This window comes from Durio zibethinus, chromosome 15 (assembly GCF_047325235.1).
Source record: "Durio zibethinus cultivar Kanyao isolate XHJ-2024 chromosome 15, ASM4732523v1, whole genome shotgun sequence".
Classification (NCBI taxonomy): Eukaryota; Viridiplantae; Streptophyta; class Magnoliopsida; order Malvales; family Malvaceae; genus Durio; species Durio zibethinus.
Genome location: NC_143176.1, coordinates 17,362,471 through 17,385,478, shown reverse-complemented (window position 1 = coordinate 17,385,478; position 23,008 = coordinate 17,362,471). Strand labels below are relative to the sequence as shown.

At 29.9% G+C, this 23,008-nt stretch overlaps 2 protein-coding genes and 1 pseudogene across 3 annotated transcripts; 1 reads left to right on the top strand and 2 right to left on the bottom strand.

The window, feature by feature from the left end:
- Positions 1-2,290: 2,290 nt before the first annotated feature.
- On the bottom strand, positions 2,291-3,848 carry LOC111301151 (uncharacterized). Its single transcript, XM_022896618.2, has 2 exons — positions 3,470-3,848; positions 2,291-2,635 (listed from the first exon to the last, which is right to left on the bottom strand). The coding sequence occupies exons 1-2, from the start codon at positions 3,744-3,746 to the stop codon at positions 2,421-2,423; spliced, it is 492 nt and encodes a 163-aa protein (XP_022752353.1). The 5' UTR covers positions 3,747-3,848; the 3' UTR covers positions 2,291-2,420.
- A 3,089-nt stretch (positions 3,849-6,937) lies between these two features.
- Positions 6,938-12,585, top strand: LOC111301152 (uncharacterized; annotated as a pseudogene). The gene is made up of 5 exons (XR_016328232.1): positions 6,938-7,197; positions 8,112-8,426; positions 9,554-9,755; positions 11,622-11,850; positions 12,170-12,585. The product of XR_016328232.1 is annotated as an uncharacterized LOC111301152 (transcript).
- Positions 12,586-12,830: 245 nt separating this feature from the next.
- Positions 12,831-21,118, bottom strand: LOC111301149 (nuclear transcription factor Y subunit A-1-like). Its single transcript, XM_022896617.2, has 6 exons — positions 20,960-21,118; positions 19,150-19,459; positions 17,750-17,865; positions 17,573-17,644; positions 13,962-14,126; positions 12,831-13,636 (listed from the first exon to the last, which is right to left on the bottom strand). The coding sequence occupies exons 2-6, from the start codon at positions 19,409-19,411 to the stop codon at positions 13,295-13,297; spliced, it is 957 nt and encodes a 318-aa protein (XP_022752352.2). The 5' UTR covers positions 19,412-19,459; positions 20,960-21,118; the 3' UTR covers positions 12,831-13,294.
- Positions 21,119-23,008: the final 1,890 nt, after the last annotated feature.

The following is a 23,008-nucleotide window of genomic DNA, read 5'->3' as shown; positions in this document are numbered from 1 at the left end:
AATAATAATAACATATTAATTATTATATTTAATTTTTTTAAACTTTTAATATTTTATAATATTTTATGTTTATTAAAATTTTTATTATTTTATATTAAAATGATAATAAGTATATTAAAAATAAAAAAAATCGATGAAAATATCAATCCCAGAATGGGGGGCCAAATTCTAGTTTTAGATTAATCCAAACCCAATAACACTGGTGAGGTCAAAAGTTAGTCAAAGTTTGACAACCTTGTTTGGATATTTTTGTGCTTATATTCAAGTCAGGTTCCTGTGAAAATCTCAATAGAAACGAAAGATAATAGGAGATGACAAAGGTTTTTTCTTTTTTTTTTTTTTAATTTTTTTGATAAATTGAAAATTAATTCTTCATGTCATTCCAGTATGTTTCTTTTATTGTAACTAAGTTTTCCTTTTAAGAGTAAAAAATCAACATTTTAACTCTAATTTACTGCTAAGTTACAAATGTCAACTCATCTAAAAAGCCTCAAATTCTCATCCAGAAGTTACAAATGTGTTCAATAAGGTGATATGCTGAAAATTTTTTAAATTTTTATGGACAAGCTCAAATTATCCTACATTATCAAATCTTATATGTATATAACAATATAAATATATAAGTTTGCCACATAAGCATTTATATGGACAATTCTCTTAAATAACACATATGATGGTTTTTTAAAAAAATAAGATAATTTCTTTTAATTACAAATTAGATAATTTTAAATTTATTCAAATATCAAAATTATTCAAACTATAATTGAAAATCAAATTATTTTAGAGATATATATTATAAAATTAAAAATATGAAATATGAATTTTATTTTTTTAATAAATAATTTTAGTTGTTTATCAAATAACCTTATTTAAAAAATTATTTAGTTATCAAAATCTTTCAAACATATTTAAAAATTACAAAGATTAAGTTTATCTAGATTTTCAACAATCTTTTTTTCTCTTGATTTAAAAATTTTGATTTAAAAAATTATCTTTTCAAAAAATTTACGTATAACATTAAAAATTCAAGCAATTTTATGTAAGATTTTGAAATTTCAAAAAATTTTCATTTTAAATATTTAAATAATAAGATTATCAAAATGATTATATCCATTTGAACTTTAATTATCAAATTTATATTTCAAATAAATGCAAAAAATTTAATATTATTTTTATCACTTATTATATCCATTTTAAAATTTTAAAATTATCTATTTAATCCTAATTGCCACTAAAAAATTAGTCTACAAATTTAAGACTACAAATGCAATGTGTTATATATCAATATTTTATTTGTTCAATAACTTTTTTTAAGGTATATTCTATTACTATTGCAATTTTTTTTTGTTTATAAATTTTTTCTAAGATATATTTTATTATTATTATTAAAGTTTCATTCTTATGGAAAATAATTTTTTTTCAATTTATTTTTTTTCATATATTTTTTAACATTTTTTTATATTTTGTATAATAATTTAATCAAGATTACTAAAATGAAAATGTGGTAATACTTCTTTTATTATTTAATTTATCATTCAAAAATATATATATATTTATTTTTTAAAAGAAGACATAATTTATTTTTATTTGATATGATTTTATAGGTGTATAAATATTATTATAAACAAAAATATTCAAAGGAAAGACTTTTTTTGTTGTTTTTAAAAAGTTTATTTTTTAATAACAAGTCAATATATATAAATTTTATATATGTTATGAATTTTAAATATTTGAATATGATTTTAAAAAAATTAATTATATATATTCATATTAAATAAATAAAATCGATTTGTGCATCGCGCAAGTTATAATTTAGTTTCATTTATATTCCACATCTTACATTTCCAATTGAATTTCACTTATTACATTCCTAACTTTCAGTTTCAAATAAATGAGCGAACCAAAATATGTTAATACATCAAAAGCCCTTTAAAGTATGAATATACGGTGAAGGCGCAAAAAAAAAAAAAAAAAAAAGTAGAAAAACATATGAGGTGGTGGGAAAGGCATTAGCAATCTCTCTGATCAAGATTTTAATGTGTAGAACTTACAGATTGTTGCCCTTTGGCCCATTAATTAATTGAAAATAATGTGGGCTTGCATCTCATAGCCCATAATAGCACAGAGTTTTGAAAGAAACTTGGAGGATTCCTTTATTTTTCATTATTAAGTGCCTTGATTGATTTATCTTCTACTTCTTCCTTTGATTTAACTTCCTTTATTCTCTTAATTTATTATTCCCAGAGCAAGTATGCTTCAAATTTTACATACTCTTTTGCTTTGCATCGCCTTTTGGTTTATATATATATATATATATATTGTTTAAAGTATGCTTCAAGTTTAACTACATGAATAAAAATATGCTCTTAAGCTCTAAACAACATTGAAGAGAAATTAACTTCTGGTATTAATGGTGGCAACTACTGCAAAACTGCTGCACCCCTTGACTCACTTTGGCTGCTAGATTGTGGAGCTGACTCTGGTCCATCAATGGATGGCTTTATCACCGCATAAAAACAGATATTGTAAAAGATTGTGAAAGTAAGGAGAGCAATAGTTAAATATGCCAAGAAAGACCCTGAAACTTCTGGGGTATCTTCCACCATTTTGTCTCTTGTAAGTTTTACATCTAATGCTGCAATTAGTTTACAAAAAAAAAAAAACGTGTTACCACATTTCGCCAACGGCCATTGTTGGTATGCCAGTAGATGATCTTTTCAACTAAGTTTTTTGCTGATTCAACGTGTTAGAATACGGTTGAATCAAGTGTGCCAAAAACTTATAACCAAATGGGCATAACCTAGTAAACGATTTTGGGAATTCAAATTGGCATTGGAGATTTGGAATAGGTCAACCTGAAACCTATTACTTTGCCTTCACAACACTTAACTGTTAACACAGCTTTGCTTTGTCCATAAGCATTTCTAAAAAGGGAACCATAAGCATTTTCTTTATCATTTCGTTCTGCTACAATTCTCTCCTTTTTTTTTTACATAAAAGTTTAGAGTGAGAGAAGACTATCTCACTCAAGAAAAGGAAGAAACTTGTCACTTGCCATTTGCAATTGCATAAATCAGAAAATTAAAGGAGCTTAAATTAGTCTTCAGAATCATGTTTCACAGTTACATAGTGAAAACTAACTCCTTGATGATTCAGAGGGAATTAGGAAATGAAGGCATGCTTACAAGGGTAGCCAACACTAAATAGTCAAGACCAGGGTTTTATCTAAAGAAGCCACTCAATTCAACAGAGCAGATGCAATTTGATGCTACCATCCGGGCAATTTATGACAAAACAACGGTAAAAAGACATGATTTGGTATTTTAAATATTTTGTTCATTTATGCTTCTTCTGGATTATGTCAGTTCTAACTAGATCACAACTGAGCTCATTTATTACTTGAAAAGAAGAAGCAACAGCGCAACTAAGAATTGAAGACTATAAAGATAAACAGAGGGAGAAAGATTACCTCTGATCTTAGGAGTGCTGACTTGTTTGTTAGAGAGGGTTTGCAGCTGCTGGTCAAGCTTTTGAAGGGCTTCTTTAGCCTTTTCTGGGTCTACTTCAAACTGCTTTGAATCTTTCTCCACTGCACGAACAATCCAAGAAGAAGATGATAAGTTTATTGTTTTCTTGGCATTATTATTCCCACCATGTTCAATTAATTGAGAGATAAGTGCTGAATGGTTGGTGTTAAAAAGTGGGAGACGCTTTCTTTGAAGCGAGCAAAAATGGAGAGAAACCATTTTTATGTTGGCAAATGGAAAGGGAATAGTTAAACCATATCCACTTGAAACATGAGTTTCTTTCAAGATAAAACTTTCAAGGGGTTATTACAGTCTTTTCCTTTGTTTGAATGCAATTGGTTGCATGACATTTTGCTTCCAATTATGTGCATCAATAGAACTTGAATTGAAAATTTTAAGAGTGAAGTAATTGGGTCAACCACTTTGGGATATTTTTATTTTAGTGTTCATATTTGAATTTTAATTATTAAAATTAAAATTTTTATAATTTATTAACAAACCATGCCACTATTAGTTTTTGTTTTTAACGTTGCTAGCATTAGTTTAGTATTTTTTTTTTACATGTAACGTTCAATTAAATTAAATTATATTATAGAAGCTATATCTTTCTTATCTAATCTACTAGTTAATTTTGTAGAGATTTGAAAATGAGAAGGGTGTCCATATAGTATCTCTCTTTTTTTTATTAGATTTTTATTTTTGTTTTTAATTTGTTTTTTTTTCTTTTTTAATATCCATTCTTCCTTTTTATTTTTTTTAATATTTTGCTATTCTTTATTTTTTGAGTTTTTAACTTTAATTTTTTAATTAGATATATTTTGTAAAAAAATTATTGAAGGTAATAATCAAAAAATTCATATTCGATGGATTTTAATTTATTTTGATCTAATAATAGATATTTTTTAATTTGAAATCTTTTTTTTTTTTTTTAAATTGAGGTTGAATTGAAAGTAGATTTAGAATATTTTACCATCCTATAGGTATATAAAATTTTTTTTTTTATTATTCATTTATCTATCTATTATATTGAAGTTGTAGATTTTGGAGAGATGAGAGAGTCCTCACGTGACACCCTATCCCTCTTCCAAAAATTTACTTTCTATTTTTTTAATTTTGTTTTTATTAAATCCACTTTTTAACTTTTTATTTGGTTTTTTTAATTTTAATTTATTTATTAAATAAAATGTTGTATTAAAAAGTCAATAGTAAGAATGACAAAATAATCCATTTTTAATTGATTTTAATTTGTATTAATCTAATATAGATGTATTTTTAAAATATAAAGTTCAGGTCAATTTTTTTTAAATGAGTTCGAGTTGAAGATGGATTTAAAATATTTCGTTCGATCTCAGGTATCCATGTGGCACCTCCTTTATTTTGGTTTTTTTTTTTTAAGTGTTTAATTTTTGTTTCATTTTTTAAAATTTTTTTTACTTTTAGTTTTTTATTAGATAAATTTTTTAATAAAAAAATAATTAAAATAGAGGTGACAAAATAATCCGTATCAAATAAATTTTGGTTTACTTCGATCCAATTAGTGTACTTTTTTTAAATTTTAGATTTTTGAATTAAGTTTTTATTTTTTTAAGTTGAGATCGAATAATAATAAGGTTTTTGGTGTTAGACCTTGATCTTGATATATAAAAGAAGTATATATTTTATTATTATATAATTCTATATTTTTATATGTATTTTATTTAAAATATTATTTAATATTTTAATTTAAAAAATTTACAAGGCCGTCTCATTTGATTTTTTTGTTTTTATCCTTTTTTTTGTTCTTTAAATTTTTTATTAGATAATTTTTTTTTAAAAAAAATTAAATAGATGTAGCAAAGAAAAAAAAATCATAGGTTTCGATTTTTTTATTTAAATAAAAATTAAATTAATTTTTTTCTCTTTAAATAATTTGGATTAAGTGAAAATCGAGTTTAAGACGTTTTACTCCAACTCTCGTAAGGATTTATATTTATATATGTATTATTTTAATAAATATATATCTTAATTTAATAAAAAAATTTATTTATATACAATTAAGCTATAATTTAAATAAAAAAATAAATACATTTATATTTATCTGTATATTATCATTAATTAAAATTTGACATAAAAATTTTAATTCTCTCGTATTTAAAACATAATTCAAGAAATTAAAAAATAATCACGCAACAAAAACACGATTTAATTCTAGTAAGTTTTGATTCTTGGTATCCCATTTTCCTGAGACTGGTTAAAGAATCTCTTTTTAGTTGTCCAAGAACAATTGGGAGATTGTCTAAAAAATCCGAGATTCCGCGTTTGACAGTAATATGCTATGAGGGGATGGTCCCACTTCAAAATCTAACTAGATACGGCTTCATGTGACATTAAGATGATATTGATACAAATGAATTTTGTAATTGATATATTATATTTTTAATTTAGTGATAAATGTATATTAATGAAAATTCATTTAAAAAAATATACTCCGTCCCAAAATATTTTTTATGTGTAGATTTTTAAGAAATAAAAAAAAAATTTATTTTTAATGAATTTAATATTAAATTTTAATTTTTTTTTTATAAAATTAAAGTTTCATGATTTTTAATATTAAAAAAATTATAAAAATTATAAAAAAATAATTTTAAAATATAAAAAGTAAGAGTTTTAAATGTTTAGAAAAAAATGACATAATTTTGAGATATTCAAAATAAAAAAAAAAGATGAACAAAGAAAATGAAAAAGAGAGTGTGACCATTTAACTAGCTTTTATGATTATATTTATAATTACTCATTAAATTTTTTTTTTATTTTGGATTATTAAATGATAGAGTTTTTAAATTTCATAAATGATGATATATGATTATCATACGTCAATATAAGCTTTCATTATAATTAAAAAAATTACTATATTAACATATAATTATTATATATGATTATCACATGGTCATATAATAATTATATATTATTTGTGAAATTTAAAATTTCACCACCTAATATAATAGAGTTTCTTTTTGTTTTTTTCCTTTATATAAATGTGGGAAGTACGAAGATAGAAGTTGGATTTATTGGATTTTAATTAGATCTTATAAAACAATTTTAAATATGGCAGGTTGATATTATATGAAAAAATAAAAAAATAATGTCATTTAAATTTTTAATAAAAATTCTATAAATTAAAAAAATAAAAAATCTTGATATTTAACATGTCACATAAATTATAATAATAATAATTTTTATATTTTATATGCATGAATATAAAACAAATAGATATAGATACAGTAACGATAAGATCTAATATGGATTTCAAAAACAAAAGAGAAAATTTACGTCATTGTGATGCTGACATAGCTGAATCCTATTGGCTCAAGGGTTTAAACCTAAGTCACTAACCAAAATTGAATGAATCATTTCCAAAGTATAACTATAACGGGAAGTACCGTTCCCTTATACTCATAAACAAGTTCGAAAAAGGAAAAAGAAACAGAAACAAAAAATAAAATAAAAACTGAGAAGGAAAACATAAATTGAAAGCAAAAGCCAAACAAAATATAGAGAAAAAAAAAAGGAAAATTGGAAAAGGAGAAAGAAAATGAAGAAATCAGGAGGAGTAGAGAAGAAGAAAGCTCGAAGATCTTCGGCGTCCGTACAAAACGGCAGCAGAGATCCCAGCTCCGACACTCCTCCTAGGGTTCGCCTCGCCCTTTTCATTTCTCTGATTTACAGTTTTCTTTTTTAATTTGACATTTTTTGAAAAATTTTTTCTTTTGATTTTGATCCGAAAATTTTATGTCATGAATTTAGTGTAGACACTACAGTCACTTTGTTTAACAAAGAAAAATATAATTTTCTTTGAATTGCTAAAAGGAAAAAAAAAGATGGATATTGATTCGTATTAATTGTTGGGACCGGCTCGATTACTGCACTACATTTGTTTTTGTGAGGGAATTGGGACAAAAAATTCGATGGGATATTATTTTGAATTTTCTGTTTAATTATATTTAGCACTAAAGGAAAAGGAAGGGATAGATTCTCAGCATCGGGCACCCGTATCCGACGTCTGAATTGTTCATTACGGTGGGAGGGTTATGTTGTCCTAGAATGTTCTGTGTCCTATGTTTCCAATTTTACTTTAAAAAAGTGAAGGGTTTGAGTGATAGTATGGATATTTTTTCGCCTAAAAGACTCAATGTAGAGAACATGATAGAATTAAAGTGGTAATTAAAAAAAAAAGAAAAAAATTGAGGAAATTTTGTTGACTTAGGTTCAGATTAGTTGGCCCAACAAATTCAGAAAATGTTACTTACTTGATGAAACGAAATTGCCTTTTAGCTTACTAATGCTTTAAATATCTATGTTAACATATTGTGCTTGCCTTTTTATGATGCTATTTTTATTTGTGGTCAATATGATTTCTACTCATAGTTTGCCTGATCAACTGATGGTATTGCCTTTTAGGCTTGATGCTGATCATTGTGTCATGAATTTTGGGTTTACATGTGTTTCAATGTGCTTGTACTGGCCAATTCTTATAGTTAATCGTAATTCATGAATTTTATATACAGTATTGTTATCTAATTTCTGTATCATTTCCTTTATAACCAGAAACAAGCTGCCAAGAAGGATGTGTTTCAGTTGTTTGCTGAGAAAGTGAGGGACCATAAAGATTTGGTGTCTAGATGGGCTGTCTTGCAGGAAACTCGTGTCGAATATTTTAGAGGGAAGGATTTTGTAAGCTTTATAAAAAATCATCCAGAGCTTAAAGAAATACTGGAGTCAAATAGAAATCTAGAAACTGAAGATATTGCCAATAGTTTGTTACAGAAAACACTTTTGGTGCGCTGCGACCGTGTGGTGAAAACTGTTCGTCCGGGGAAGAAAAAGTTGTCTACCTGGCCTGCAAATTTAGAAATTTTTCCTGTGAGTCTTTTAGTTGTTTAACATTAAAATATTTTATAAATCATTTACTGCTTTTGCTCTTAGGTGGTATAGCTGCTTGAATTTCTCATACACAAACATCTATATGTGTATATGTAATCTATGTCTGTATGTGTTTATCTTATTGATATATGCAAAGAGTTATCTTTCCACAATTACTAAATGCAGACCTAGATCTGTATAGGTACTCTTCCTTATGAGACACCTGATCCAACTTTCTTTTCTTTTATTATCATAAATGGTTATTTTGTTTTTTAACATTTTTCTAGAGAAACCTTGAAATTTCACCCTTACTATTTGCAAATACCTTAGGCCTAGACTTGTGTATACGGTCTGCCCTATGATATCACCTGTTTGATTTTTTTTTTTTATTTTCTCATGAGCTTTTTGTATGTTTTCTGAAGAGAAGTCCTAGGGGCTTGTTCCATCTTATCAGTCATGCCTCAAGCCTGAAGTCTCCTATGTACCAAGGCTTGGCATCTTTAACTAGATCTCTTTTTTAATCCTGATTAATATAACAACTTTTGTTTTATGTGGTCTTTGATGCTTTTCTGTGACATACAGTGTTATATTTATAACCATTCACCATCATTTTCTTTCCTACAAAGTCATTTTAAACAGTCCCTTCCCAACCTCCTGCCCCCTAATTTCAGTGCCTTTGATGCTATGGTGCATTATTTCATATTAACTCTTGAAGTAATATGCATTTGTTGTTTGGTTAAACTTGCATTATTCATTTTATTTCATCATTACTTCTTTTAATTATTACAAAAAAAAAAAAAAAAACACTATGCCTTTCATGATCTGTAACCAAAGCAGAAATGTTTTGATTATTTGGGAAGACAAAAAGTAGATTGCTTTAAGATGAAACGGAGTCCCAAAATGCTTTTATTTTGGAATGCTTAACATTGGCATTTCAAAGCATTTCAAACAGCCTTTCATTTGTTCTTGAAATTGGCTATGGGTACTTGGCTTATACTTTCTCTTTTCTTTGTGATTATTTTGCAAAATCAAATGTCTTTTCGCCTTTGAAAAGCCACAATCAAATTTCTTCTGAAACTAATGCCTTCTTTTTATATGAATTTATCCATGTGCTGCCCCTTTTGCAGGAACAAGTGTTCTCTGATAATGATGCCTTTTTTGCATGGACGTTTGTAAAACGGCGGCCATTATGGCAAACACTTCTCTCATTTTTCTGGCCTGTGTTGACACTTGCAATTTGCTTGTTTCCTGTATATCCACATCAATGCAAATTACTAATACTCTACCTCTGTGCGGGAGTTCTTCTACTTATTCTCTCCTTGCTTTTATGTAAGTTTTTCTGTGTTAATTTTTTTCTGGATGTTATTTGATATTAATATGCATTGGATCCTTGTTTATGTAATTTGATTAGTTCTTTTACTATGTCAGGAACATTTTAATGGCATTAAAAACTAAATTTTCTTTGGTTAACCATGTTAGAGAAGCATAGTTGGATAATGCTGGCTGAAGAAAGCAGTTGTTAGTTTGATTTTGGAGTCCGTGACTAGCATTGTGGATGATGTTGTTACAATTCCACACCTATTGAGCAAGGTTCTGCTATTGTTGTCGTCCCAGCCTTTTTCTGTCCATTCAAGGCTTTGTTTGCTAATTAAAGATTACATTACATTTAAACCCCTGTTTTTAGTCATTGAATCCTGTTGGCATGTATGTTATTCTAAGATTGTGGTGTTATATCATCACAGTTCCATCTCATGTTAGTGTAATTATTTGCTCAGGTTGAAATTTTGGCTAATGTAGAGACAAAACTGAACTTTGGCCTAATAATGTCACTTGACGTAAGCAGTTACTTTGACACTCAGTCACATGGGTTACTGCACATACAACACAGACATACGTGTAGGTTGCATCCTTTCTGTTTTAGTTGGTGGATTTGTATGTCTTGCCAATAAGCATCTGTCTTAGGTCTTAGACACATAATATAACAACTTAAGAATTGATAGAGATTGTATATTCTCTCTTTCTCTCTCTCTCTCTCTCTCTCTCTCTCTCTCTCTCGTGTGTGTGTGTGTTACTGAAATAATGATAGCATATGATATGGGAAACAAACTGAACTATGGTCTTTGGAAAAAAATAGCAAAATTCAAACTGGGTATAACTCACTTTATGCAAGAAGAGGAAAAGTCGCACTATTGGTTCACTTTCCACTAAAGATTCCCATTAAACTATATCACTAAAATAGTGATATATCACCAAAAATTCCAGTAGGAATAAAATAGTGAGCCTAAGATACATATTGGACCTAGAACCCACTTTTCAATCAAATGTAGGGGAGAAGTGGAAGTGTATTGGTAAACCCCTTATGTATGTGTCACAGGTCGAGACTTAAGCTCCGAACCCGCGCGGCTCCGGGCCCGAGCATTCACCCTTCCGGCGTCCTAGATCAGCCTTCCTGTCACGGTTCACACCCTTGTGAGGTATTGTCCGTTCTGGCCCCCCTGGTCTCACGGTTTTGTCCTACAAAAGACGCCTCACAAGGCAGAGGTGGTGTGAACCCTTTTATACCCTAATGACCCTCCTATTATGTTCGATATGGGATTCATGACTCTTCCTTAGGTCTGTGACATTCTTCCGCACCTAACCTTGTGACGCCCTCGTCACAGAGGCTGGTCACCCTGCCTACCTCCCTCGAGGTACTTGGCATGGATCGAATGGTTTAGGGCTGGCTCTAATACCACTTGTCACGGGTCGAGACTTAAGCTCCGAACCCGCGCTGCTCCGGGACCCGAGCATTCACTCTTCCGGCGTCCCAGATCAGCCTTTTTGCCACGGTTCACACCCTTGTGAGGTATTGTCCGCTTTGGCCCCCTGGCCTCACGGTTTTGTCCTACAAAAGGCGCCTCACAAGGCAGAGGTGGTGTGAACCCTTTTATACTCCAATGAGCTTTCTATTATGTTCGATATGAGATTTAGGACTCTTCCTTATGCTGTGACATATGCACTTATTGTTGAGTTAAAAGTTTTGAATTGCCTGACTGTGATCCCAATCTGTATAAGGTTATTTTCGCATAACCAGTTTGAGTTATAGTTTAAATCACCAGTTCTATGTTTCTGTATTTGGTCTGCTTTATACCATTTGTCAATTCATGTTTTGCTTTTTCCTTCCTTCTATTTTGTTTGAAATTTTAAAATTTGCAGTGAGAGCTACGATATTTGGTGCTGCATGGGTCATTCTTGGAAATCGTGTTTGGTTCTTCCCCAACATCCTTGCTGAGGAAGCAACATTGCAAGAATTATTCCGTTTTTGGCCCAAAAAAGATGAAGAAGAGCGGCCAAAATGGACAGCAAGACTGTTCTATGCTATTGTGGCTGTGTTGGTCATACTGCTGCTGAGGCACCATGCCCCTGATGAGGCTGCTAGAGCAAGGTCAGTTCCGAATCTGCTCTTGTTCAAATATTTACTTAAGAAGGAATTTTTTCCTGAGAGCAGTTCAATCATCTTTTTGTTTTAAAAGGCTGAAATGGTTTTTGAAAATCTTGAATGTATTTGCATGATAATATTCTCAAATAGAAATTGGGTTATTATCGTCTATAGGTATTTATTTTGGTGGTGAAAGACATTTTCATTCTCAATCTAGAATTATTAGTTTTGATTATATTGTAAACAGTTCAATCATTCTGGACCGGTGTTCTTGGAGTCATTTATCTTTATACATCTGGAATTGATTGTCTTCAATCATTTGCAGGTATCAGAAGCGGATGTCAAACATAATTGATGACGTCCTTGAATGGTCTCCCAGCCTGGCTCTGTCTGGGATGATGGAGAAACAGACTGTGGTTAATGCCACAGAAAATAACAGTAATTTTTCAAATGAAAGCAAGGCAACCTCAGAGACTGTAATCTCTGACAATGAAACGGGGAAGTTTGGAGGAAACCGATCAACATCAGAATGATACCATGTTGGTAGGTGGATTATAGTGCCTCTATTGGATTTTGTCCAAAAAAAAAAGGTGTAATATCAGCTGAAAAGATACAGGCATTTGGTTATTGAATTTGTGTTTTTAAAAGATAGGTTACACCACTAACTCTAGGGCAGTCGAGTCATTCAAAGTTATAACTATACATCCATTAAAATATTTGATGTGCTTTATGTTGTGGTAACCTTTGATTAAGTGATTCCATGTATTCATTCTTATTTTGTTTTTAAGAAAAGAACTCGTAACCTAAAAAGAAGTAAAAAAGATTTACAGACGTTGATATTTAAATTCCAAATTTGCTAAAGTTTAAACTTGTTAAATGTCTTCTGCATGACACAATCTGAGCTGATCTTTGGATTTGTTTATATAGTTATCTGTGCGTTATGTCTACAATTATCCAGGGAAAATAATCTGCATTGAGCAACACCATTATTTGACATAATCTAAGAGTGCTATATTTTCATATTTCCATGTTTTTACTACTAGGCCATTGGAAAGCATACATTTTAACGTTCGAACATGCACACTAGTTACATCAAATCTATAAAGTGCATTAGGTACAGATTTGTAAAAGGAATCGTCTCAACTACGAACGACAAAAGGAAAACCCAAGTACAATCTACTTGTCATGGAATCTGTCCCACAAACTACAACTACCATTGGGTTTATTTAACAGCATCTGTACAAAAATGCAACTTGGGAAAAATGATGAAGCAGCGACAAGACAAAAACGATGTCAAGAGTCCCATGCAGTCCCTTCTCCCCTTCCATTCACAAACTAGGCACAAGAGGAAAGCCAAGAATGATTTGCCGCCTTGACAATAGTTGCCAAGATGTAATCACGGACAACAGTTCGGAGTAAACGCTTCAGCTTTTGAGAAGGCGTCCTACATTCACTGGATAGCAAGAGGCCTATGTGAAGCCTGGTTAGAGGAGATGCTATCACCTCGTTTCTGAAATTGACTGCTGCCATTGACTTGAGGCCTGTTATGCACACGGGACCCTCTTGCTTCTTGCTGAGTGAGAGAGGAGTTTCTGGTTTCAGCAGAATCAGATGGCAATGGTTCAGAACCTGATGAACTCGCAGACTGAGATGATAGGGCAGGACCTGAACCCGTTCCTTTTTCTTCTGCCATGGGTTTTGTAGTATCAGCATCTGTTTTCTTTGCAAAACGTCCTCCACTACCTCTTGCCCTACGCATAGCATGCCGGTGCCTTGATTCATGAAGATATGGCTGTAGGATATAGGATATGGAACCACAATAACCCACAAGTTAACAACAAAAAGAGAGTTTCTCACTATTCAAACTCTAATAGTCAGTCACATGATGCAATGTGAGACATCAAAAAGGAACAAAATATTTGAAAAATATCTCTTGTTTAAAGTGCAATAATCAATAGTGATCAATGTTAATTTTGTTGACTGTAGTGCAAAATTGACCAACTGAAAGCGTATGTAGTCTTATGTTTAGTTTAAAGTGCAATAATCAGAAGCGCGGTGTTAATTTTCCAACTGTAGTGTACAATCAACCAACTGAAAGAGTACAGTTTTCTGTTTACCTTTCGGGCTTTTACAACCTTCTTCTTAAGTTCTGCTTTGGCACGGGCCTGCCTTCGCCTCAGAATCCCCTGGTACTGCTTGGCATTCACATAAACTGGTTCTTGTTCCATCTCAATGGGCAAAGCCATTCTTGGATGAGGCATTCCAACAAATGAAGGATAATTCTGGTCATTGCAAGCATTTATTCGTTAAAAGTGTACCATGTTTTGACTGTCATGTATCAAAAGAGGGTTCTTAAATAAAGAATCTTATTACAATGAATGGTCTTGCTTTAGAAAATTCTATCACATTATATACAGTGGCAGATCGACCTTATGAGCAAGGGGGTCTCAAAACTAGAAAATAAGAAAATTTGAAGGAAAATTTTTCATTAGACATCCCCAAAATTTTTCAATGGACACCCCAAAGATTAGAAAATAAGAAAAATTGAAAGAAATTTTCACTCGACACCCCCAAAATTTCCCATGAACACCCTTTGCATCAAAAAAATTAGTAAATCTGTGACAGATTTTTATATATATTATAAGTAGATACCTCCAGAAAAAATTCTTGGATCTGTCACTAATTATATATATATATATATATATATATATATATATATATATAAACTAACAGAAGAAGAGCAGGTGACCTTGGTGAGTAAGGCCTGCTAGCATAAATAAAATCATGCTTCAATCTGATTTCCCTTTCCTTGGCATCCGATGTCAACCCCAAAAAAACAAGACCACTCAAAGAAAGGAAGAAAAAGCAGGGGAAAAAAGGCAAAGCAATTCATGGAAAGATACCACCAACTCATCAAGACAAGGAAAGGCAATCCTTCCAAAATACTACATAAAAGAAATGACAGACACTGTTCATTATTTAGCCATTTTTCAATGTTTCACCAACCACTTTTTCCTTTTTGTAGTTGGGAAGGAAATTTAAAAGTTGGTATCATGGATCAATGATTAACTAACCATTAAGAATCGGAAGGAACTTGAATTTTAAACGCATGTTTCTCTATTCATCTAATCAGCAAACATCAAATTATCAAAAAGTCTCCCAATATCACTGTCCAGCAAAACTGTCCGTCTAAGTAAGGAACACTAAATTGTGGTACCAAATACAGGCCTCCAAGTACCTTCTTGTGAACTTCAAATATAATAGAGTTTTCATTTAGTTTCAGCAATTTTGTTCCATTTTTATTTTACTTTCTCTTTCTAGCCCTGCACGAGAATTGGTATTAAGATAACTTAAGAAATTAAGCAAAAGTGTAAATGAAAAAAAAAATCCTAGTATTGAGCCATTCAAACACGGCTAGGCAATGTTAAGCATAACACATGAGATAATTGGCCAAGAAGAGATTTGTCAAAAAACCATAGTTTTCTTGTATACATTGATGTGCAAAGTATCCCTTCACTTCACAAGGCATGAAAAAACAGCATGAGATAAGAGCTTGCTAGAATATTAATTAAGGTTGTTTAGCTCCATTTGTTAAAAGGGAAAAAAATCCTTTAACTTGGAGTTTTTTCAGACTTTTTTCCAGATTCCATAGACTCAATAAGAACACTCGTACTTGCCAGATTCATTCCAATTATTGACTTCATCTCTTTTTCTTTTGTGTCTGTCTGTGCTTGCATGTATGTATGCATGCATGTCTGTATGATATGTATGCATTTATGTCTATCTATGTATGTGTGTATGAATGCATATATGTATGTATATCCTACTTATAAAAGCATCTATGTATGGTATGCATGTATGCCTCTATGTACCAAATAAGTTGTATTTGCTTTATTTTTAAAGCTGGAAGTGTTATTCAACTTAACCTATATCTCTCTAATATTCATATCATATGATTGTCTAATTTATTCACAAAGTTCAATGTTAAATATTTTATGGCACACATTTTCATTCCACAATTCAAATGAATGACACAAATATGCATGCGCATTTGTGCGTATAGGATTTTACCTTAGCAAGGCAGAAAACTTGTCCAGAAAAAGTATTAAACTGAAGCCAAGCAATATATCCTAGGAATAACAGTTGAAACACATCTAACATGCCAGCAGAGGAAGAAAACCAGCATATTACACCCTCAACAGAACACCAGTGAGTTGCATTTCAGATGCCCAAATATGAAAGCAAAGATGTTATGTGTCTAATAGTTAATTGGTTATTATAATTGCATTTTTGGTTAGGACTTGGTTATTTATCTTTCGTTTTAGTTAGAATTGATTCTTATTTTGTTATTTAAACTTTGTTGATATTATCCTAGGCATTAGGTGATAATTATATTTTATAATTTTAGCTTTATAAAAGTTAAATGTCTACTTTGGACTTAAGGTTTGTAACTGAAATTTAGTAAGAAACCCCAAAGGTTGAGTTTTCCTTTGAAAAACTCTTTCCACTTTCTTTCTCATTATCCGGTACATATCATTTTGGTATCAAAGCAAAGTTGAGATGTCAAATCAATGGCTTGCCAAGTTAAAAAGTGCTATCAGCGATACCAAGGAATTATGTGTTTCCATGATATTACATTTGGATCAAATGATCTCTTGGAAAATTGATCATGATAATCAATGATTAATGGTGAAAATTTTGTGACAGTGAAAATTTCTCTGTTGACTCGACCAACAGAAAAAAGACTGAAAGATTTTTCTTTGAATCAAGCAACAGAAAAAGAAGCAGTGAAAGATTCTTTGTTGAATCAAGCAAAAAAAAAAAAGCAGTGAAAGATTCTTCGTTGAATCATGCTATCAAAGAATGTTATCTTCAATCATTAGAACTAACAACTTCATTGATGTAATTGAAGATCTAAACAGCTTCCCACCATTTCAATTGCAAAACAAAAACATTCTTTTTAAGGAAAAGAGCGATGTTAAAAATGTTCAATCTTATGGCCATTCTTCTTCTCAAAAGGTGTCATTTAAAAAATTATTGAGATTTAATCATGTTATTTCTAATGTAACATTCAGGATGCTGGTGGCATAAGAGAACAAGAACTTCTACAAGCATGGTTACATGGATCGAGTCCATTATTTGGATGGGATTCAGCATTGACAAAAAAGAACCATTTCTAGCCACTTTCCTACAATAAAATGGATTGACAAAAAGAAAAGGCCATTATCAAAGTAGAAGCAAGAATGATTTCCTTTGGATCATAAGAAAGGTTTTTGAGTCTTCTAAGAGTAGAACATATGTACAAACATGCCAAAAAGTAAGCTAACCACGAATCCTGTTGAATTCCTTTGCTACTCAAACCAAGGAAAAAATGAGACAACAAGCTAGACTTTTTGCAAAAAAAATGGTTATGCCTTGCATTTATTCAAATGCAAGTTAGACTGCAAAAATTTTATCAAGTGGAATGACATTAACATAGGTCATTCTTTTAGTTCTGAAAGTTTCATACTTCAATCACCAGCTGCAATCTGTTTTCAAGTATCAGTATATAACATTGATGTCTCATGAGAATGGTTTCATATTAAAGATAAAATACTAGAGGAAAACAGATCTACAAGCAGCACAACTTCAAGATAAAAACTAAATAGTATAAGTACAATGATAAAACTATACTATAAGAAAGCATCTTCACTTGATTATATAGATAGAACAGAGTAAGGTTCCATACCAAAGGCTGATGCCCATAAGCTGCCATCATTCTTCCATAAAATGGATCTTGATAAGGATTTGACACACATGCCTGCAAAAGGATCGGAAGAAAACTAGGAATCCTTCTATAGCAAGTTCTGTTACTATGAGACTTCTAACCGTATGCGTCAGAAAATCTTGAGCTTGAGACACTTACGATTGAATGACCAACGAGCTCAAGCTGAGGAGGCTGTGTGAGGCATTCGTCACGCATAGCAGACATGCTAGATGCAACAAGCTGCAAACTGTGATGTTCTTGTCCACCATTTCCAACTGAAAATAAAGAGACCATTAGCACTCCATCCAAAAATCTGTTGGATGAAAGGCATTATCATTGAGAGCCAGTAAATGACCAACATGCTAGTAAACTAAGCCTATGTTTGGATGGAAGGGAGGGGAGAGAAAGGAAAAGAAAGTAGGGGAAAGTGAAGGAAATGGGAAAACCCTCCCCTTGTTTGGATAAATTTTTAATTTAAGGTGAGGGAAAGAGGTAGAAAATAACTCTTCATTTCTCTTATAATGCCAACTTTTTCAATACCTCGGGTTTGGAGGAAAAGCTACAGAAAGGAAAGTTAAAAAAAAATTATTTTTAAGAAAAGACTATCATATCCATATTTTTATTTAACATTGCTTAAAAAAGCCATGTCTCTTTTCTCAACTCACTCCTCTTCTGTCAACTCTCCTAATTTTTTTTTAAGAAAGGACTATAATATCCATATTTTTATTTAACATTACTTAAAAAAGCCATGTCTCTTTTCTCAACTCACTCCTCTTCTGTCAACTCTCCTCCCTAGGTACCTTGATTTGTCTCTTTCATTTGTCTTCTTACATTCCATTTGTAGGTTTATCAATTGTTGATGGATTAATTCTATCAAATATGTTATTTTATAAAAAGAAGGATATAATTGAAAAAAATATTATAATGAATCATTTACTTTCCTTTCCACTCTTTAACCAAACAATGATTGGTAAGATTCCTTTCCTTTCTTTTTCTTTATTAAGTTTATCTATCCAAACAAGAGGTACGCGTATCCTTTTCTTTCCTTAAAAAAACTTTCTTTTTCTTTCCTTTCCTTTACTTTCCTTTCCTTATTAATATATATCCAAACATAGCATAAGGCTCCATATTGGGCATGGAAAAATATTACTAGCAAGGCTTAGCATATCTACTTATACCAGTCTAGAGAGACCAAGCATCTCGAACTAGGTTTCCATAATTATTTCCAGTTTCCACATTAGCTTTGGAAATGGGTCAACTGCCAGTTTCCTAGGCTTCCGGATACTACAGTATGTTTAACTGAATCAGTAGATCTGTCTGCTAAAATACTCCAAACACATTTGAAAAGACCACAAAGTTTACATAAAATAGTAGTAAACAGAATCTCGAACAATGTCTATTTTGAATAACCAATAGATCCATGTTCAGTCCCAAAATTCATGAAATGATGAAGAATATAGTCCACCAGCATGCTTCACAGAGACTGTGACATTTTTATTCATAACATTTTTTTAGTAAGTATTGCCTACAGATATTAATAGAATAATGATGTGAAGTACCTGACCGAGAGGATGCGGTAGCTTGTGTTTCTTTATTACCATCATCCTCTTCATTTAGTTCATCATTGGACAGTGACTGGCCATTCTCCAAACCATTAGGGCATTCCATCGAAGATGAATTTGATGCATTTCCTCCTCTCACTCCTAGGGAAATGGCACCATAACCAATATTACGTCCCCAAGGTTTACAATAAACTGCAGTTGGAGGAACACCACGCGAATCAGGTTCTGATCGATTTCCACCTTCAGACTTTGACTGCATTCCTCCCAATACCCTCAAATGATAGTCAATTTCTTATTCTGTGTTCTTCTGTATGGATAGAAAATGCAAAACAAATGATTATTTATGACCAAATAAACTGCTTTATCACAATGAAACATTTGTCACAATCTAGAAAGCCAGATGAAGAAAACCCTTCTTAGCCCCAGGTACAAACCGAAAGAGAGAGAGTTTGATCTTTTTACGTCAGAGATAAAAGCAATTCAAATCAACATTGCTGCAAATACACATCCAATCAAGTTTAACAGAAAAATACCAAACATACAAACATGGAAATTGTTCTTGGAATACACAAATTCGAATCACCCTGTAGTGTAATGGCCAAAATGAAAAAAATGTCAAGATCAAACAAAACACAATTATGAATTACATTTGACAGAGAACCAGCACAAAATGTCTTATTGTAGAAGTTACAGTCTTTCCTTTAAGCAGATAGAGAAAATGAAAAGAGAACTTAAAAAAAAAAGTAGAAAAAGAAATTCCCAGCTTTCACCAGAATAATAAAGCAAAATTGAGTTAGTATTTGATTCACTGACAGTATAAATTTTAATTCCACAAGCGCTGTTAAGAGATTGAAACATGTCCCATTTCTATTTTTAATTAAATTTTTTATTTTTTCAGTATATCCTAAGGGGCATGTATCACCCACTTCTAGAGTTTAAAATCTCCACTGTCAGTGTATGTGATAATTTCTCAGCAAAATTTGTTTTAAAAAGAGAATGAAAACAATAACCGCAAAATTTTGACCACACATGTAAGCAAATCCCAGAACTGAATAATCTTCCTAATGACAAAACAAATATATTTTGTGTACCTATCATAGCTATTACTAAATTTTGTTATGATACAGTATGCTTTTGCTACTTGCTCTATATTCAAAATGGATGAAACAAACAAGCCAGCACAACTGATCCAAAAATAAATCGAAGATTTTGAGTTTTATTACTAATAAAATCAAAATTTCTCAATCACTGTTCCTCTCAGTTTATCTGTACCAAGTCCCTTCACTTTTCCAACTTTTTAAAAAAATTAAAAAGTTATAAATTCTTTTGATGTCTCAACAAAGTTCTTTCCTTGGCCTCTTCAAAGTTTCCTCCAAGCCTTGTCTTTTTTCACTAATTTTTACAAAGTAGTTTCTTCTCTAGTTTCCAACAATAATTCAAAACCCTTATTTCCTGTTCTGCATGGAAACGATAATTTTAAATTATTTACAACAAAAACCCATTTCCTGTCTTGTCCCACAAAGCCCAAAATGCCCCACACTAAAGATCACTTCAATTCATCATATTCAACAGCCAAAACCTCAAAAATTTCAAATCCAAATACCTAATTCTCGCCAAAAAAAAAAATACACAGACTCTACAAAAAAAAAATTTTAAACAGAAAAAAAAAAACCAAACACTCAAAACCCCAAAAAATTGTAATTGTACTTTAAAAATTACCAAATAAAGAAACAACCGAAAACAATCAGAATTTAAGAAACCAATTAAAAAAGGAAAGAGAGTAAAGGACTTTGAAAAAGACACTTACCCGGTTAACCGAGAAGAACAAAAACAAAACCCTAGATTTTGGGGATTCTTTTGAGAGGAAATCAAAATCAACGACAGAGAGAGAGAGAGAGTCAATGTAGTTTCTCTGCAATTCTCAATAAACAGTACTTAAATTCTGAGAGTTAAGCTTTTGATCGCGTCACCAACTGTTATGATTCCAGTTTTATCCACCTACTGCTTCTACTGACACGTGGACGGTTTCAATCTGTTTGTACTTTTTCTCATCCTCTCTCTTTTTAGGTTTTTATCCTTTTGCATTTGTATAAAGATGAATTAAAAATATAGTATGATATTCCATAACTCAATGGCAATAGGGCAGTTAGGATCCAGTTTGTAAGTATCGTTTCACATGGAAAATATTTAGAATAATTATGAGTAGATTTGTCACTAAGTTATTTCAGTCGGGATAAATTTGTTTTCAAATTATTGAATTAGATTTTTGGATTTTTAGAAATTATAACAATAAAATTAGTTTAAATATTTTATCATTGATTTCGAGTTTATTGAGTTTAAATTGTTAATTTTTTATCTAATTAACTTGGATTAGATTCAAATTGAAGCAAATTTTTTGAATTTAAATTAATGTTAATAGTTTAAATTCTATTAATCCAATTTAATAATATTTTTATATTTTTAATATTTTATTATTTATATATATTTTTAAACATTTCAATGATTCATATTATTTTTTTTATCATAATATCAAATAAATAAATTTTCTAACCATATTTTTTAAATTAAAATTTTTTTAATGGTAACAGAAATGCTAATACATGTTTAAGGATCGGGTTATTTATCTAAATTTAAAAATTCATCCAAATTTTGGAAGACTTGAATAAAATATTAAAGCCCGTTTAATTAGTGTAGGTATAATTTTTAAGTCTTTTTGTTAAATTTTGAGTTGAATTTTGTATAAAAAATTAAAAATTCAAATATGGTTTGATTTTATTTGATTTGATCCGAATTTATATATATAAATTTTTTATTTTTATGTATATGTAAATTATATGTAAATTATATATAAATAATTCACATATATATAAATATTAAAAACAAAAATCATATATATTTTATTAAACTTAATTTTTATTTTTATATAATTTTTATTTATAATTTTTACATATATAGTTTTTTTAACTTTTATATGTATATAAATTAAATATAATCCTATTAAATTTAATTTAATTATTTTTTAATTTTTTATTATATAAATTAAATATAATGAATAAATTTAAAATCTATTTGCTTAATTTAAATCAAACTTAAAAAATTTAAAACTCTAAATTTTAAGTTAAATTAAATCTAATAAATATATAAATTATTAATATCAATTATAAATTTAACTTGAACTTAACTCCATTGAACATACCTATATGAAAAAAAAGAAAAGGGCAAGGTTTATAGAATGGATAATCTCAAGCGGTTTTTTTATTTATATTTTGCTTATCTTATAAAAGCGACATTTGCAATCATTTGTTTTTCTTTTAGTAAACAATTAACAATTAATTAATTAATTAATTGATGTCATAAAAATTTCAACTGTAAAATGATTCAAAGTTGAAAAGAGATCCGCCTTGACCTTGTTTACTTGACTTGACTAGGAACAGAAAACCGGTAAAGAGGCGGTTGTCGGTAAATAAGCGAGTCTATGAAACGCGGAACGGGAAAAAAGTCATGTGAAATTTTTTAATTAAAATTTATGAAATTCTTTATTAAGAATAATTTAATAAAAAATTAAAAATCAAAAGTAATGAATTAATATAATTTAATGAAAAAGTTAATAATATGTAAAAATTACTATAACTATTATTTATAATTTAAAATTAATTAATATTTATTTAAATACAAATTTTTTTCAAAATTTTTATTAAAAATATTTTATATAAAAAATATATCAAAATTTATTAAATATTTTTAAAAATTTTTATATTTAATTTATACCATAAGAATTTTTAATTTATTATTTTTATTAAATTATTTTTAATAAAAAAGTTCATATCCATTTTTTTAGAATTTAAAAATAAATAAA

What these genes read in the sequence shown, in the direction of transcription:
- LOC111301149 (XM_022896617.2), bottom strand. Translation starts at nt 19,411, where the DNA reads ATGCAGTCAAAGTCTGAAGGTGGAAATCGATCAGAACCTGATTCGCGT. An exon ending in AGCTCGTTGGTCATTCAATC is followed by an intron (nt 17,645 to 17,749) that starts GTAAGTGTCTCA and finishes ATCCTTTTGCAG; the next exon opens with GCATGTGTGTCAAATCCTTA. An exon ending in CTTATGGGCATCAGCCTTTG is followed by an intron (nt 14,127 to 17,572) that starts GTATGGAACCTT and finishes TGCAATGACCAG; the next exon opens with AATTATCCTTCATTTGTTGG.
- LOC111301151 (XM_022896618.2), bottom strand. Translation starts at nt 3,746, where the DNA reads ATGGTTTCTCTCCATTTTTGCTCGCTTCAAAGAAAGCGTCTCCCACTT. An exon ending in CAGCACTCCTAAGATCAGAG is followed by an intron (nt 2,636 to 3,469) that starts GTAATCTTTCTC and finishes AACTAATTGCAG; the next exon opens with CATTAGATGTAAAACTTACA.